At 40.5% G+C, this 14,769-nt stretch overlaps 1 protein-coding gene across 7 annotated transcripts in view; it reads right to left on the minus strand.

The window, feature by feature from the left end:
* diaph2 (diaphanous-related formin 2) overlaps window positions 1–14,769 on the minus strand; it is a 368,827-nt gene that overhangs the window by 52,317 nt on the left and 301,741 nt on the right. For all 7 annotated transcript variants that reach the window (XM_061048503.1, XM_061048502.1, XM_061048504.1 and 4 more), the window contains one exon: window positions 8,305–8,440. In XM_061048503.1, the coding sequence (XP_060904486.1) occupies window positions 8,305–8,440 (136 nt within the window). The remainder of the gene's footprint in view (window positions 1–8,304; window positions 8,441–14,769) is intronic.

A 14,769-nucleotide genomic window follows, 5' to 3' on the forward strand; every position in this document is an offset into this window, starting at 1 on the left:
GTTTGCCCAGTAACACCACCAACACACAGGGGAGAGCTCAAACCCAACACTGACAGATGTTAAGTTGACACACTTTCTCTGAGCCACATGGGGTCAATGTCAGGGTGCCAGCAGGGCCGAGGGAGTCTGTCCTCACAGCAGAGTAGACTACTATCGCTGCTTTTGCACAGGCTAAGTGCGGCTGAAATTTGATTTAGACCTAACTTTGAACTAGACCTCAGCTCGTCATGATGTGTGGTCTTACAGATGACTTGAAAGAAGGTATTTTTACTCTTGTAAAGTTTGACTGTCTGAAGTACTGTAGCATGTTTGTTACGTTACACCTGCTCTGGTTTTCAATCAGGTTTCACTCACACATTTCTCTTTCTTTAACCTGATAGATTCCAACGATAGAGTTTTCAGATCTGCTCTTTCATCTTCTTATCAGCGCTTTGCAAGTGTAAAATGTGCAATTTGTTTGGCGTTTAATGTGTCTTTCAAATGCGACTGTTGACATACAATGCATACTAGTGAAAAAAGAGAGACAAGCAAAATAATCCCAGTGAAACTTACATTCGTTTTTGTTTGAGCTTTTATTCTGGTTGAAACCTCTACAGAGAGAAGAGTACCATCGTAAATTATTCTTTAACACTTCCACTGGGAGTCACTGCAGCTAGAAATCTTCAATTATTTGATGTCAGCTTTAACATTTTTTAACTACTTATTAAACATTAAATTTTTTATTTTTTATTTTTTTTTGGGGGGGGGTATTTTTGTGCCTCCATTGTAGAGACAGGACAGTGGACAGCGTCGGAAATCAGGGAGAGAGAGTGTGGGGCATGACATGAGGGAAAGGAGCCACAGGTCAGATTCAAACCCGGGTAGCCCACCTGCAGGACTACAGCCCGCCAAACACAGGGAGCGTGCACCAACCACTACACTACCGGCACTCCAACATTAAAATGTAATTACATTCTCAGCACAATAACCATAATCAGGAAGTGCATCTTTATTTCTCCAGACTAATGACGGACTGTGACATGTTGGCTTTTTGTAAGCAGATTGGTATTAAATATGGTAGGTGAAAGATGTTTCTGTCAAAGTGGGCGAGTAAAATGCACAGGGTGCAGCTTACAGGTCATATGTTTGCAGGTGAAGTGGGAGACTCAAACCTACGACACATTAACAGTCTAACAGCACCTTTAAGTGCACGCTTGCTCTGTAAGTGCCTGCCAAAATCACAAGCTATTCACATCAGGGCCATTTAAATGAATCGGGTTATTCAAATGGAAAGAATACAAAAAATGATAAAGCATGTAGATATTTGGTTGCTATAGGTAATCCGTTCAAGGCAGAGTAGACTCCCTTATTTACGAGAGTGGCACGTCTAAAAATGGATGCTGAGCTTTGGAATCCAGATCAGGATAAAAACCTGAACCACACCACACATGGGCTGTTTGCATCAGTGAAAGGCGGTGCAGTCTGAGGAAGCTAAATGGATTTGACAATGGGATTTGATGGTCTTTGTAGTGAGGGTAATTAGGTTTGATTGACTGTAAAGTGACTGGTGAGGTCCAGAACTGGGAGGGGAAATGATCAGACACTTGAACCACCCACAAATTAATGAGATTCAACTGTGCCTGAGCTGATTTCACCACGAAATGATTTTCGTGGTGAAATGATTTCACTACGAAAGCAATGAAAGAGGAACGAGAAACATGGTAGGATGATTGTGTGTGTGTGTGTGTGCGTGTGTGTAAAAAAACAGGAAAATATCTGATGTGTCTCACTTCTTTGAATTTAACCTTCCTAAATTAAGTTAAAAATAAAAGTGATTAAAAGCTATACAGTGTAATCTAATTAGACTGCTTTATCTATCTCTGGATACAAAAGATGATGTTACAAACTTAATACATAACAATACATATATTCAGCCCAATAATTTTAAAGCACAAAGCTGACAGACAGCAATGTGGGACAGACTATTCCCTGGTGTTTCCTTTAATTGCTAATGAACTATGGTATTTATCATAGAATATTAAACAGCTTCCTATGAAGCCAGGCTCATTTTACTCCTGCTGACATTTATTTATGGAAATGCAGTGGGAAATGTTATAATCTGGGAGGTTGAGTATTGGATGAGTATTTTATCACCTACGCTTCCAAATGGCATGTTGCAGTCAATCAGATGTATTTAATCCTTGCATTTCATTTCTTTACAAATAAGCATCCTTTTCCGCATGCTTCTATTCATGCTGCTTGCTCTCATTGGCCTTAGCTGGGATGCAGTCAGCCATATTCTGTGCGCCATCATTGCCTTGAGGCAGATTCTGATTTCCGTTGGAGATATAGCACAATCTAATGTGCTGTTATTTATTAGAATGGGTGTATGACAGCAGATAATCCGGGTAACCTTGTTCCCATCTTTCAAGGTAATGATGGAATCCAGCAATCCATACTCAGGAGTTTCAGAGCATGCCTTGCACTTCCTGCGCTTTGGAATCGACACAGCTCAAAGGCAAGGACGAAGAAAAAAGAAAAAAAAAAGCAATTTGCTCTGTGTTTGGTATTACACTGCTGTGACATCCATATGCAGATGTAAGGAAAAATCCATCATTTTTATAACGGGTCTGAAAGTACAAATATATAACCAGACATGAAAGCCATCACTGACATGACAAAGAAATGACACTTCGGGGAATAAACAGGCTGCAAATTCAGAAGCACTGTGCCATTTATTATTTCATTAGAATCCAGAAAGGACTGTCCTTTGTCCTGTTTTATAGCTCTCTAATTCTGGCTTCACTTGCCAAGCTTAGCTGAGAAATAGTGCGCCTCACTCAGAAACATTTCTTTCATCTGCGGGGGTTTCTGACCTTCACATCTCTACAAGCTATCTCCCCCGGTAATATTGTTTGCCATGTCTGCGGTGCTGTGGAGACACTATGCAAACTTAGAGAGCTAACCTGTCCAACCCCAACGCTGCCTGTCAGCGCTTGTCTATGATCACCTAGCTGGCATGGCTGCGGCACAGGTACGCACGGGCCTGCCGGCATCTGTCAGTGTCACACCAAGCCATCAATCCACATCTCTGCCCCTGTCATTCCTGACAGGGCTCCACCAGCCACAACCAGTCAGCCAGCTGCACACAAATATGTCAGTTTAGTTTAGCATGCCACAGTAATAGACACTTGAATGTGGAAAATGTGTTTTGGTAAAAACAGATGAAAAAAAATGCTTATTTTTTCTTTCAGGAAATAAGGAAAACAGATAGAAGGACACACTTTGACGAGGGCATGTTAGCTTGGATAATTATTACAAGTCATCTTTAGCCTCTAAGAATAGCTGAATATTCGTTTGAGGATTTTGATTCAAATGTTACACTGGAATCAACTTAAATCCGAATGAAACAGTTACTCCATATTATCTCATGGTATGCAGAGCACACTGAAATGAGCAAGGGGAATATCAAGAAATTAAAAAGTCAAAGCTAATACGAGCTTATTTTGCTGGTTTTTGGCAAAATGATTTTTTTTTTTTCATGAGAAGCCCATACCAGTTCAGCCTCAAAGTGTGAAAGGTTGACAAGAAGGATGCATAAATAGAAGCTGCAGGCCCATCATTGTCAACATGCCAACAGCTCTCTGCAGAGAATCATAGAGACGTGGAGACCTCATCCTAGCAGGCCTTGCTGAGCGGGAAAAAAAAACGCTTTGACAACTATCAGCTCTCCTCCTCTCCGCCTTTAGAGCGGAGGACATGCATTGGGAAATACATTTATAAGAAAAAGATATTGTGAAAAATCTCGCAGTATTATTATTATTAGTAAAATATTTCACAAGCTGAAAGCAGGTTCATGAATTTATACATGTCGTTCATGTTTTTTTCTCTCTTGGAGTAGTTTAAGATTATTTGTGTTAATGTGCTCTGTCATTTTTTAAGATAGTCATAAAGTTTGAGGTGTACATAACATCCATCTGTTGTCTTAGTAAAGATAACCACATTTAGGATGATAATAATGTGTGTTCAATTGTTTTTTATTAGCCTTAGGGAGTAAACTATTACGTTACAAACTGCTTTTTTTCTCTCCATCATATTCCCACAGAGTGAGCCAGTGTATTGGTCTGCTGGTGTCTTCAAGCTGTTGCATAAGCCGATTGAAGCAGCCTAGTGGGCTCTAATTCATACAGTAAAAAATAATCACATTGCAGGTAAAACTTCATCATGAAAACAGCATCTGTGGAGCCTCTGCATGTGTTTTTAAAGTTTTTAAAGTACCATCTTCAGCCGTTTAAATAATTCATTTAAAAAAAAGTTTGTTCTATAATAATTATTTTTATCCATTTGAGACCTAAGAAAAAGTGACTCTTTCATTTTATACAACACAAGTCCAGCTGGATTACATTTAATGTGTGTAGTCAAGTACGATGGCTGACAGTTGGTACAGCCATAAAATGTGTTGTAAAACTCACAGGCTACGACCAATATGCTGCTAAAGTTGATATTCCTCCGGTTGGCAATAAACATGTTTTTCAACGGTTCATATGGTGAAGGGGACTGTAACACAAGCTTCAACAACTGTTCACATACCAACAAGCATACTGTATAAAGTAGGTCTGAAGAAAGAAAAAAAACACAAGACAAAGTTCTTCACCTCTTCTTTTTGGTACCTGGGAGAAATGCCTGGACTAAAGAAAATGTTCAAATAACTTTGTTTTTTCCTGGGTGTTTGTTTATTCCTATGCGCCTTATGTCACGATGCATTGTGCTCAAAGCAGCATGTGCGCTTTCCGGCTCTGTTCAAAGCTTAGTGGATTTGACTGGGGAACACAGTTGACATGTGGGTGCAGACACTTGCCCCAGACGGGGGCACTGACCCTGGTGAAGCCAGCCAAGCAGGAGGCCAGAGGGGCCTGCTACTCCTCCTCACTAATGCCTTAGAGAAACAAAGTCCAGATGCTCTACCATGCGTTGGCTCTCGACGCACTCGGCATGCTGCCTGTGAGATTTTTTTTATCAAGCTCTGCGATATCCTGCAGTGATGAACCATCTTCCTCTTGTTTCAGACAGAAGCATTAGGGTTTATTCTACAGTGTTCAACAATCATTTCCACTGAAGTTAAGTGATTTAGTAAATGCTGAACATCTGGTCAGTTCAAGAGAATATGGAAATCCACTTAGAGCAAATTAAAACAAATGGGGTGACCGGGTAATGATTTCATAAGCAATTTCCTACATTAGGATTTCTAATACTTCACAAGGAAAACACGTTAAGCTCTGCACTTGTCTCATCTATCAATCATGCTTGTTGAAGAACTGTGAGTGTCAGAACACTTGCAGAGGCACTAATCTCAACTTTTATCCACTGGGAAATGGGAGAGTGCTGTTTAAAAATTTTTTTTAAAAAAATCAGTTTCCTAAAAGCATTTGTCTGTTTCTCCCCTCCCCCCTGTCACCATCCCTGCAAAAGCTAAACGAATTAACTCTCATTAAATATGCATTTCATTGTTAATCATTTGCAAGCGGAGAGGATTAGGTTGCAATTTGTGGAATGACATAAAATCTATCCCTTCTCAAAAATAGCCTCTTGAAATTGCATTAAACACAATGGTATGGTCCATCAAAAAGTATTTTAGGTGATAAAACAAGTAAATCCATAAAACAGAAAAGATATTGGCCTGTAGATAATTCTCATAATGCCACGGCCATATGCCTGCTCCATCTGCTCACGCTAATGGAATTGTAAACATAAAAATATACTTTATTAAGGTCAGCATACATTTTTACCATCCATTTTCCATCCATCCATTTTTTCATCCATCCATCCACCCATCCATCCATCCATCAATAGATATTTTGAACTAGAGACCTATTTCTGTGCTTGAAAAAGCCCTTCAACCTTTAAAATGCAAAACAAATGTGCAGAATGTAGGGGCATATTAAATGAATAATAAGTGGAATTAAAAAATCACCCATTGTGTTGTACACTACATTATTTTCATCAACCCCCTCAGATAACACGGCCGATGCTTGGCATGAAATATTGATGCAAAAAGTCTCCTCAGATAACGAACTCCTCAAAATATCTGAAGCACACATAGAATTTTAGAACAGAACGGCATAGAGGAGCCAAGACTCTCAAGCCAAGGCTGTCAACTAGAGAGGAGTGGAGACAGAGAAAAGAAAGATGTGCAACAAGAAAAACACTGAATATCCTGCTATGTGTGTTCCAAACAAACAGCTTAAAGAAAGAGAAACAGAGAGAGAAAACAGAGCTGAACACCAAGCTGCTGTAACCTTCAACCTGCTTCTGGCTCATGTTCATTTCCATTCACTGGAGTGCTCACTATTTGATTGTCCTTTCTCTGATTGCATGTCACACAGGGACAAGTTGGTACACAAAAAGGAACTATTCATGGTTTAATGAAAATGTGTAGTCAATGCAGGTAAGAAACTTGACAGGAGGGGGGAAAAGTAGACTGGGTTTAGCACATCCTGAATTTAAAAGTATGCATTTCATAACTGCCAAGGTCATTGTGATCGAGACAGTCCGTCGAGCGAGGTGTTGGTGTGGAGGACAATCCCCACTATCTCCAAGGCTGCAGGCAACGTTGCCCATGTCACCCTTATGTTTTATTCATGCAAGTCATATTATGACATTCAGAAACCCAGATCAAAATCTGCTCTGGCAGAAATATTTAATATCATACCTACTTCTCTCCCCTTCTCCATCTGGTTAGCCAGAATGAGAGAGGGGAGTAGACAGACTCCTGCAGCTCAGCCATGTTGGATTATTAAAAGTGAAGCTTTCAAAGAGGTCACTGCTCAGGAAAAAAAAAAAAAAAGGAAAGAAAAAAAACTGTAGCATGCATCAATTATCTTGGAGAGTTTGTGGCATACTGAAGACTGTCTTGTCACATTTCCCACAATGGCTGAGCTACAGAGGGGTCCTTGGCTGACGCTGACATTTAGAAGCTGGTGAATTGTAAAAAATCTCTGTCTGTTTGTCAAAAAAAAAAAGTGGACAAAAGAACACACTGACTACTTGCAAAGCCCCTTCGGGCTTGAAATTCCTTCACAATGTCATTGGCATAACATGACACAGACACCCGGCACTGACGCTCTAATTTTTCATGTCTGAACAACTGCAACTTACACTAATCAATACCCGGTTTACTGGCAGGGCTGGAGGACAATAGAGATTCCAATGATTCGCAACAATAAATATAGAACGCTGATCGCAAACAGGCTCAGACGGGGGAATAATAATTTAATGTCATATTGCTTGCACATGAAGAAGATAAAAGGATAACAACATCACTATCAAAATAGGATTGGAATAGAGCCGCATTCAGCCATTTTCTTTTAAGTCACCTTATCTTACAAACCTTATTTTGACTTTCATCTTTCATGCCACTGTCTATGCTATCAAGGCTCAAAGTCGTTATGCAACTTTACTTTTCGACTTAATTCCAAAAACCTTCATAACAAATGCATCATGGGGAAAACACACTTAAAGAAGAATATTCTTTCCATGATTGGGACGATTGAAATGGCTATGGGAGTCATTTTAAAGGTCCCATATTATGCTTTTTCTGGTTTTATATGCTCTTTAGTGTGTTTTATAAGTGTCCTGTGCATGTTTAGGCACATCTATGTGCAAAAATTCAAAGTCCGCGGAAACATGGCTTCTCCTACCTCCTCCTGTTAGCTGTAGCATTAGCCGCATGTAACGCTCGGTTCTAGCCCCCCTCGATAAAAATGTGTCAGTGCGACGTCATTGTCAGTGTGAGATCACTGATCTAAGTCCATTGGCTCGTTGTGGCAAGCCCTGCAGCTCATGTTGAAATTTCCGAGACGCGTGCTGAGCAACTGACCAATAACGACAGAGCGGATCGGCAGACCAATCAGAGCAGACTTGGCCCACGTGGGGTCTAACAGTGTGGGCACAGCAGAGCGTAGCTGACGGACTCAGAGCGTAGAGGGAGCAAGGAGGAGCAGTACATGAAAACAGACACTTTTTTCGGACTTTAGCTATTGTGAACGTACAAAAGTAGGTATATAGATTAAATATATATATATATATATATATATATATAATATGGGCTCTTTAAGATGCATCCACAGCTGAAAAGGATGACTCCCCCCTACGCCTACATATTATCCTCTTCTATTAGAGTTTAAAACTGTGTGAAGAAGATTCAATGAAAACCCCTCTCTCCCATCATCCTCCTCCTCTTCCTTTTCTCTTCCTCTTCATAACTCCCCCACCTGCACCTGCACCAACACCTCTGTCCCTGAGGTGGCACGGCGAGGAGTGGCATACCTTTGTTCATGTCAATCAGCTGCTTCTTCTTCTGCTGGCGCTCCAGCTTCTCGCGCTCAGCTTTCTCCTTCGCCAGCTTGGCTCTCTTGATCTTCTCCTCCATCTCCCTCTTCTTGTGGTTCTCCTTCACTGCTTCCTGATGAGGCACACAGACACAGACACACACATAAAGATAAAATCAGAATTCGGCGTCTGCCACCGTTTCTCTTGTAGTGCCTTCACTACTGTATAGTGTTCAAAAGCAGCAGCATGCCATCAGCGTATTCTCATTCAGGGTTTGATAGTTAGAGATAAGCTCCTGGAATAAACAATATATCATGGCTTGTGAATTAGCTTTTTTTAATACAAGCCTTTATGTCTGTAGGGTGTCTGCACTGCTTTACATATTTTCAATAACACAGAGCTGATTTCTTGTCAATAATACATCAATATCACACTTCATGCAGGGGCCGAAAAAGCTATAATCATCACACTTTGCGATGCAAGTATATTTCCTTTGCCACTGCATGAGGTGAGACATGTAGAAGCAGTGTGCCCGTCTCAGAGGAGGAAGACAGAGATATCATCCTCCTCCTCCTCCTCCTTCGTGACTGGCTGAAATGTCAGGAAGGAGTCAGAGAAAGAGAGATAATCAACGGTACGGATTCAGCCTTTACAAATGTGTCAGTTTGTTCTTGTGCCAATAGAGAGTAAGATGCAACTGTGTGACCTTTGGAGACAACAAAATGTTCTTTCATCGCAGGCCTGTGGTGCAGCCCTTGACAGGACCCGTCATAGGTGTTACTGTTTGTGTGTGAGAGGTCTTATTGTGCGCGTGTGCAGATGCATATGAGCCCCCGTGCATGGGCATCTTTGTTCTCCTGCTCATCTGTGGTGTTCCACCTTTTATGAGTGCATATGTGAGTGTGTGTGTGTCAGTAAGTGAAGGCATGGCCTTCTTTGCGCACTGATGTAATAAGTGATGACAGTCCCCCCGCGTCCCACCCCCATTCTAATGCCCCTGTGGTCCTGATGTGTGTGTGTGCGTGTGTGTGTGTGTGTGTGTGTGTGTGTGTGTGTGTGTGTGTGTGTGTGTCTCGTGTTGGCAGCTAAGACAGAGGGATTACAGGGATTGTAAGGAAGGAACAAGGAAAGAGCAGCTCATCATGCCAGTCAATAGTAGAGCTTTGCTCCATGTCCAAGGACACAAGCCCTCATTGTCACTGTCTCCTCATTGGATGACAAGGGCAGTGAGAGGACAGAAAAAGGAGAGAGAAAGGGAAAGAGAGAGAGAGGCGGGGATGAGGGTAATAAAAAGTTGGTATAATAAAAATAATCAAATACACAAAATATAGGTTTATATTATACACATATGCTTTTTGTTTTGTTTATATTGTCACAGCCCGGCCCTGTGATTGACTGGCGGATAGTCCATGGTGTACCCTGCCTCTCGCCCAATGGCAGCTGGGATCAGCTCCAGCCATTACTGAAAAAGCGGAGGAGTGTACTAATTATCAAAGTAATGTATCTACAAAAAACAAATGATCAAAACTAACAATACCATGTAGGTTGGAAGAATCTGTGAAGTCATTTGTTTAAAGTGTGGTTGACTGGAAGTGTGTGCTGTAAAACCAAATCCAAAGAAACCAAAATCAAAAGCAAATACGTGTGGTCAAGCGAGGCCTTTCTCGAGGTCTGCTGCTGCCCTTGATTTAAGCATGAGCCACACCGGGCCCAGGTGTGCTTATTAGTCTGCTCATCAATCTGCAACCCTTGAGACAAAGAGACAGCACCAGTAAAATGTGTAATGAAGAGTGTCCGTCTTGTAACTCCAATTTTTCTGCTTTGTTATGTTCTTCTGTCTACGATCTGGCAAAGGGTATATTAAAAAATAAGTTTTATGTGGGGCTTATTGTTTTTGTGTCATGTGCACTATAAAAAACACAAGAACAGATGTACGCCATTGTAAACTAAAAACAAACAAACAGCCAACAGTATATATGATAACCACCTAGACGATAGAGCTCCACTGCATAAAGGCTATTAAATGTGTGCACTTTGCTGATGTATGCTTTGAATTACAGAGGATGAGAGCTGTGCAGCATATTCAGTCACTAAAGAGTTAACTTGTCCGTCCTGTTGATGGGCAACACTGGCAGAACAAATCAAATTGATTTCTGTCCTCTCCCTCTGACGGGACTCAATTCATTTTGGGAGTAATATCACTGCACTGCTCCACATCTTCAGCATAAGTTATAAGATCAATTATGCAGATTACAAATAAAATCCTGCCGGCAAAACTTATTTTAAACAAACAACTAATTCAGACTGTAAACATGATTATGCAATGTAATTATGTAGCTCTAATTACACAGCAACAGCAATTACCATAGCAACAAATATGTTTGACGGCTCGCTTTTTTCTTTTAAGGTCTCTCTTTTGACGGTCCCTGTTTTGCTGTTGGCAACAACTGATTGTATCAAACTCATTTTCATGCCCGCTTTGTCTTTTGTAGGAGGACATAAAAAAACACAAGCTAGGTTTCAAAACTAATCTTCAGGGCTGGCGACGTGATTTATATCTCACCAGAACATGAGACAAAAGATGTTTCCCTTGAATCAAAAATGTTCTGTACAATATATACAGTATAATTTCAGGTGACCATGGAAACCAGTTATGTCTGGCTCCCAGTCATCTGTCCTGTGGTGATAGTGCCACCACCCAATGTGAGCTTAATTAATATTATCAATTATATATAATCATCAATAAGGCTGATCTTCTATTTTAGCTTCACGGTGAATACATGTATCAAAGACATTATGGCCCATTGAAAGGGACACTGAGAGGTCAAGCAGGGCCTGTAGTGGAAAAACACATCTTTTTTAATGGAACTTAAAACAATTGACATGTTAAGTCAAGTTATGTTTTAAGTTGTTTGAGTATAGAGGTGTATTCATGACTCTTAAGGGTCACTTAAACAAGCCTTTCTAGCAATTTAAACCATATCTCATGGCCTTCTGTTGGAAGAGGAGTTTCCTCTGATTTCATATGTTCAAATCTTTAGGCACATGATTAGAGGTTATTGTAATATTAAAGTTGCTAAGTAAATAAGGAAGTTTGTACCAGAGATTTTTCTTCCCCCACAAAGAAGAACTAATCTTGGGAAGAAAACTTCATGAGCCCCACTTTGGTTTTTTTGTTTTTTGACCAATGGCAGCCAACTGCTTAAATACACTAAGGCTCAATGAGGAGGATTTTGTTTGCAAACTATAAAATGCAAAAAATTATGTAGAAACTAAAAGGGAACTCTAAGAGTCCAGATGTCAAAGATCAATAATGTAGGTTTATATGATGTGCACTCTGCAAGCACAACCATTATACAAACTGGGAATATTTCCAAAATCATAAGAAATCAATCTGGTTAATACATTTTTTCAATTCTCAAGTTCAATCCAAAAGTGATCTTAAGTTTAATGGGTTTTTTCTTGGCTCATGCAACACCTTTCCACCATGTCAAAGAAAAATCCAGTTAGTAGGTTCTCTTTGATCCTGCTGACCAACAAACACCGAAAAACAAAACCTCCTGGGCAAGGGTTAATATAAAAAAGAATCTAGGCATGGTCACATAGCATAAAACAAATAGAAAATCAATGTATACTACAAGCAACTAAAGCAAAGAAAGAGGCAAACTATTGTGCAACACTTCAAAATAACCCAAAAGGTCCAAAGATTTGACCCCCCTGGGATTATCTCGCATGATAGGCATTACCTGTTGAGGCCCTGACCTAAAAACCCTTAGGTGAAAAAACTGAGGAACCCTGCAGCCCAAAGTCCATGTTTATAGCTAGCAACGAGCCCTGATCACCTCTGGTAGAAACCTGGGAAATGCAGTGCAGATACTGGATACAGGTTACTCAGGGCATTATGTAAACTCAAAGTTAGAACCTAGATAAAGACAAAGAAAATGTTTTTTGCATAAAGCACTTAAATGCCAGCTGGGCTTGTCAACAACACTATTGATGCTGCATAATATCCCTTAAAGCTAATAGAAGCCACAAGACAGAGTGAGTGCATGTCACACTTCTGGCCTTTGGAGGGTCTAAGATGTAGATTATAAGTACTCCTGTGGCTCTGCCTGGCTGGAAAATGGAATGCTGTGCAACCAGGTTCAATCTACGCACAAGAGCCATGCAGCCTTCTCCCCTTTTCCAGGTCTGTTCTTTCAATAATTCATGAAATGAGTTTGCTGTTCTTCCTTGACCCTGCACAGCACAATACATCTCCCACAGCACGTCTCACCACCCTTGCATACAAGTTTGCCAGTCCGATGAGGGAGCAATGAGTATTTCCAACTGCTCCGTCGCACCAGTGATCTCACACAGAGAGCGTCACTGCCACATCTCATTTGAATTTTACAAACACTACAGCGCCTGGGCTTTAAGCAGCAAATGTGTTTATTAGCCATCTGTTACACTGTTTGCTAGGATTGCGAGGTTACAGATTGTGAGTCTTCTGCTCTGTGGTATAGATGTATTCCCTTATTGATAGGTCATTTTTTAAACCTGTCGCTCTGATGTTATGCCTGTGTCACCCATGTGTAAAGTGAAAACACTGAGGAATCCTGGAAAAATTCAGCTATCGCGGTTGCGCAGAGTGGCACTGTCAGATCTTCATCAGCTTTATCAGCCTGATCATGATAATTATTGTCATATTGTGAAGGAATTAGCAAGCTCTCAAAAATATCAAATGGGCTGAAAAGTGGACTTATGCACCCCCCCACACACAAACCAATCATTATTTGAATCTCTTAGATGCTCTATCTTGCTACTTTCAGACCCGGTCTGCGTCTTTTGGTCTTATTGGAAAGTCACTCAATTAACAAGGAAGACTGTTAGCTCATCCCAGCCCATCTGCTGCGCTTTGATTACTCATTAATGGAAAAAAAATCCTCATCCCCAATGCTCCTGGTCAGGATTACAAACACAGAGCCTGCGATTGCATTTCACTCATACTCTATTTCAGAATATGGCAGCAGCATTAAATTAACAAATTGTTGGACTCTTCCAATACTGACTCCATGTGCTGAAATCAAATAATATTTCATTGGCCACGGGAAAAGAAAAGGAGAATGGGACGGGGGAGAGAGAAAGAGAATGAAACAGAAGGAAAATAGAGTTAATGGATTCTCTTATCAGTTACATTCAGTTCTGTGAGGACTGTCTGTCAATGCGTTTACTCAAATGCCTCATGTCGGTCGGGTGCATTAAGCCCTTGCTTTTTAGTAAAAGCAATTTAGGGTGACTGTATTGCAATGGAATTCTTTAATAGTGCACATGCTTTGTGCTGTGAATGCATTACAGAGGGCGAAAGCAACAGAGGGAAGCGAGAGCAGATGTTTTGTCTGAGTCAAACAACTCGTGTCTCAATATTGAAATAAAAGTCTGAGGCACACTAGGAATTCCAACAAGTTAAATTCAGGGCTTGTTCCTTTTTAATCATTAGCTGCCAAGAAGTTTCGCCATTTGGAAGAAATCAGTAATGGTTGATGTAGGTTGACTTTGTCAAAGATAAATAACAAGCAAACATCCCCCCAAAAAATTCTTCACTGACAAGAAAAAAAAGCTGAGAAGGAAGATGGCAAAGACACTAGCTCAGTTGTTTTCACAGGGTAAGAAAAAATAAAAACAAGTAGAAACAAGCATTGATTTCTTGTGCTCTGCAAGCAGATGGGATTAGCCTTTCTGTCAGCAGAGCTGAAGAGCAAAAAACTATAAATAATATCTGAAGAATATGGTGATTAAAGGATTGTTTTTATAGGAATACATTAACTTATAACCAGCCCCCCCATTTCAAGCACACCACAACACTTTATCCCACACACTCCCCTCCCCTTATCCATAGCAGGAAAGTTTAAATCAGTAATAAAATATTCATATGCAGCTATTTGCTTGAGAGAATAATTTATTTTCTTGGGTGGATGCCTCTTTTGGAGATATGCAACTCTGGAATCCTTGAGGGAGCGTTGTGTTTTGTGCTGGAGCACTTTGATCAGCAGGAATGAAACCCTGGTTTCAGATGGGGATCAGAGTAAAGAGAGGAGAAGAATTATGACAAGGGGACCTTGCCATTCACATTAATAGATTGTGAAGACTGGGTGCTTGCCTTTTAGACACCATGTCATCATCCTGACACTAGGAATTTTTAGGGCGGTGCCAGGAGGGATGGATAGAATGTAGGTTGTAGAAAAGCAAAGACTATTTAATGTATGTTTAACTTGTTTATTCAGGGAAAAAAATAACTTTACTTTGCTCTGAGATGACGTGGTGTGAACCTCAACATTATCTTCTTATTACTATTTGAAAAAACGAGGCTGCTTTGCCCTACAGTATGTGCTTTTGTCACTGCTCTCAGTCGCCACTTTTTCTTTAGCATGGGCATGCAGCCAGAGGAATTTGTAGTTTTATTTTTTTTACAAAATCTGAATT

This window comes from Labrus mixtus, chromosome 10 (genome assembly GCF_963584025.1).
Source record: "Labrus mixtus chromosome 10, fLabMix1.1, whole genome shotgun sequence".
Lineage (NCBI taxonomy): Eukaryota > Metazoa > Chordata > Actinopteri > Labriformes > Labridae > Labrus > Labrus mixtus.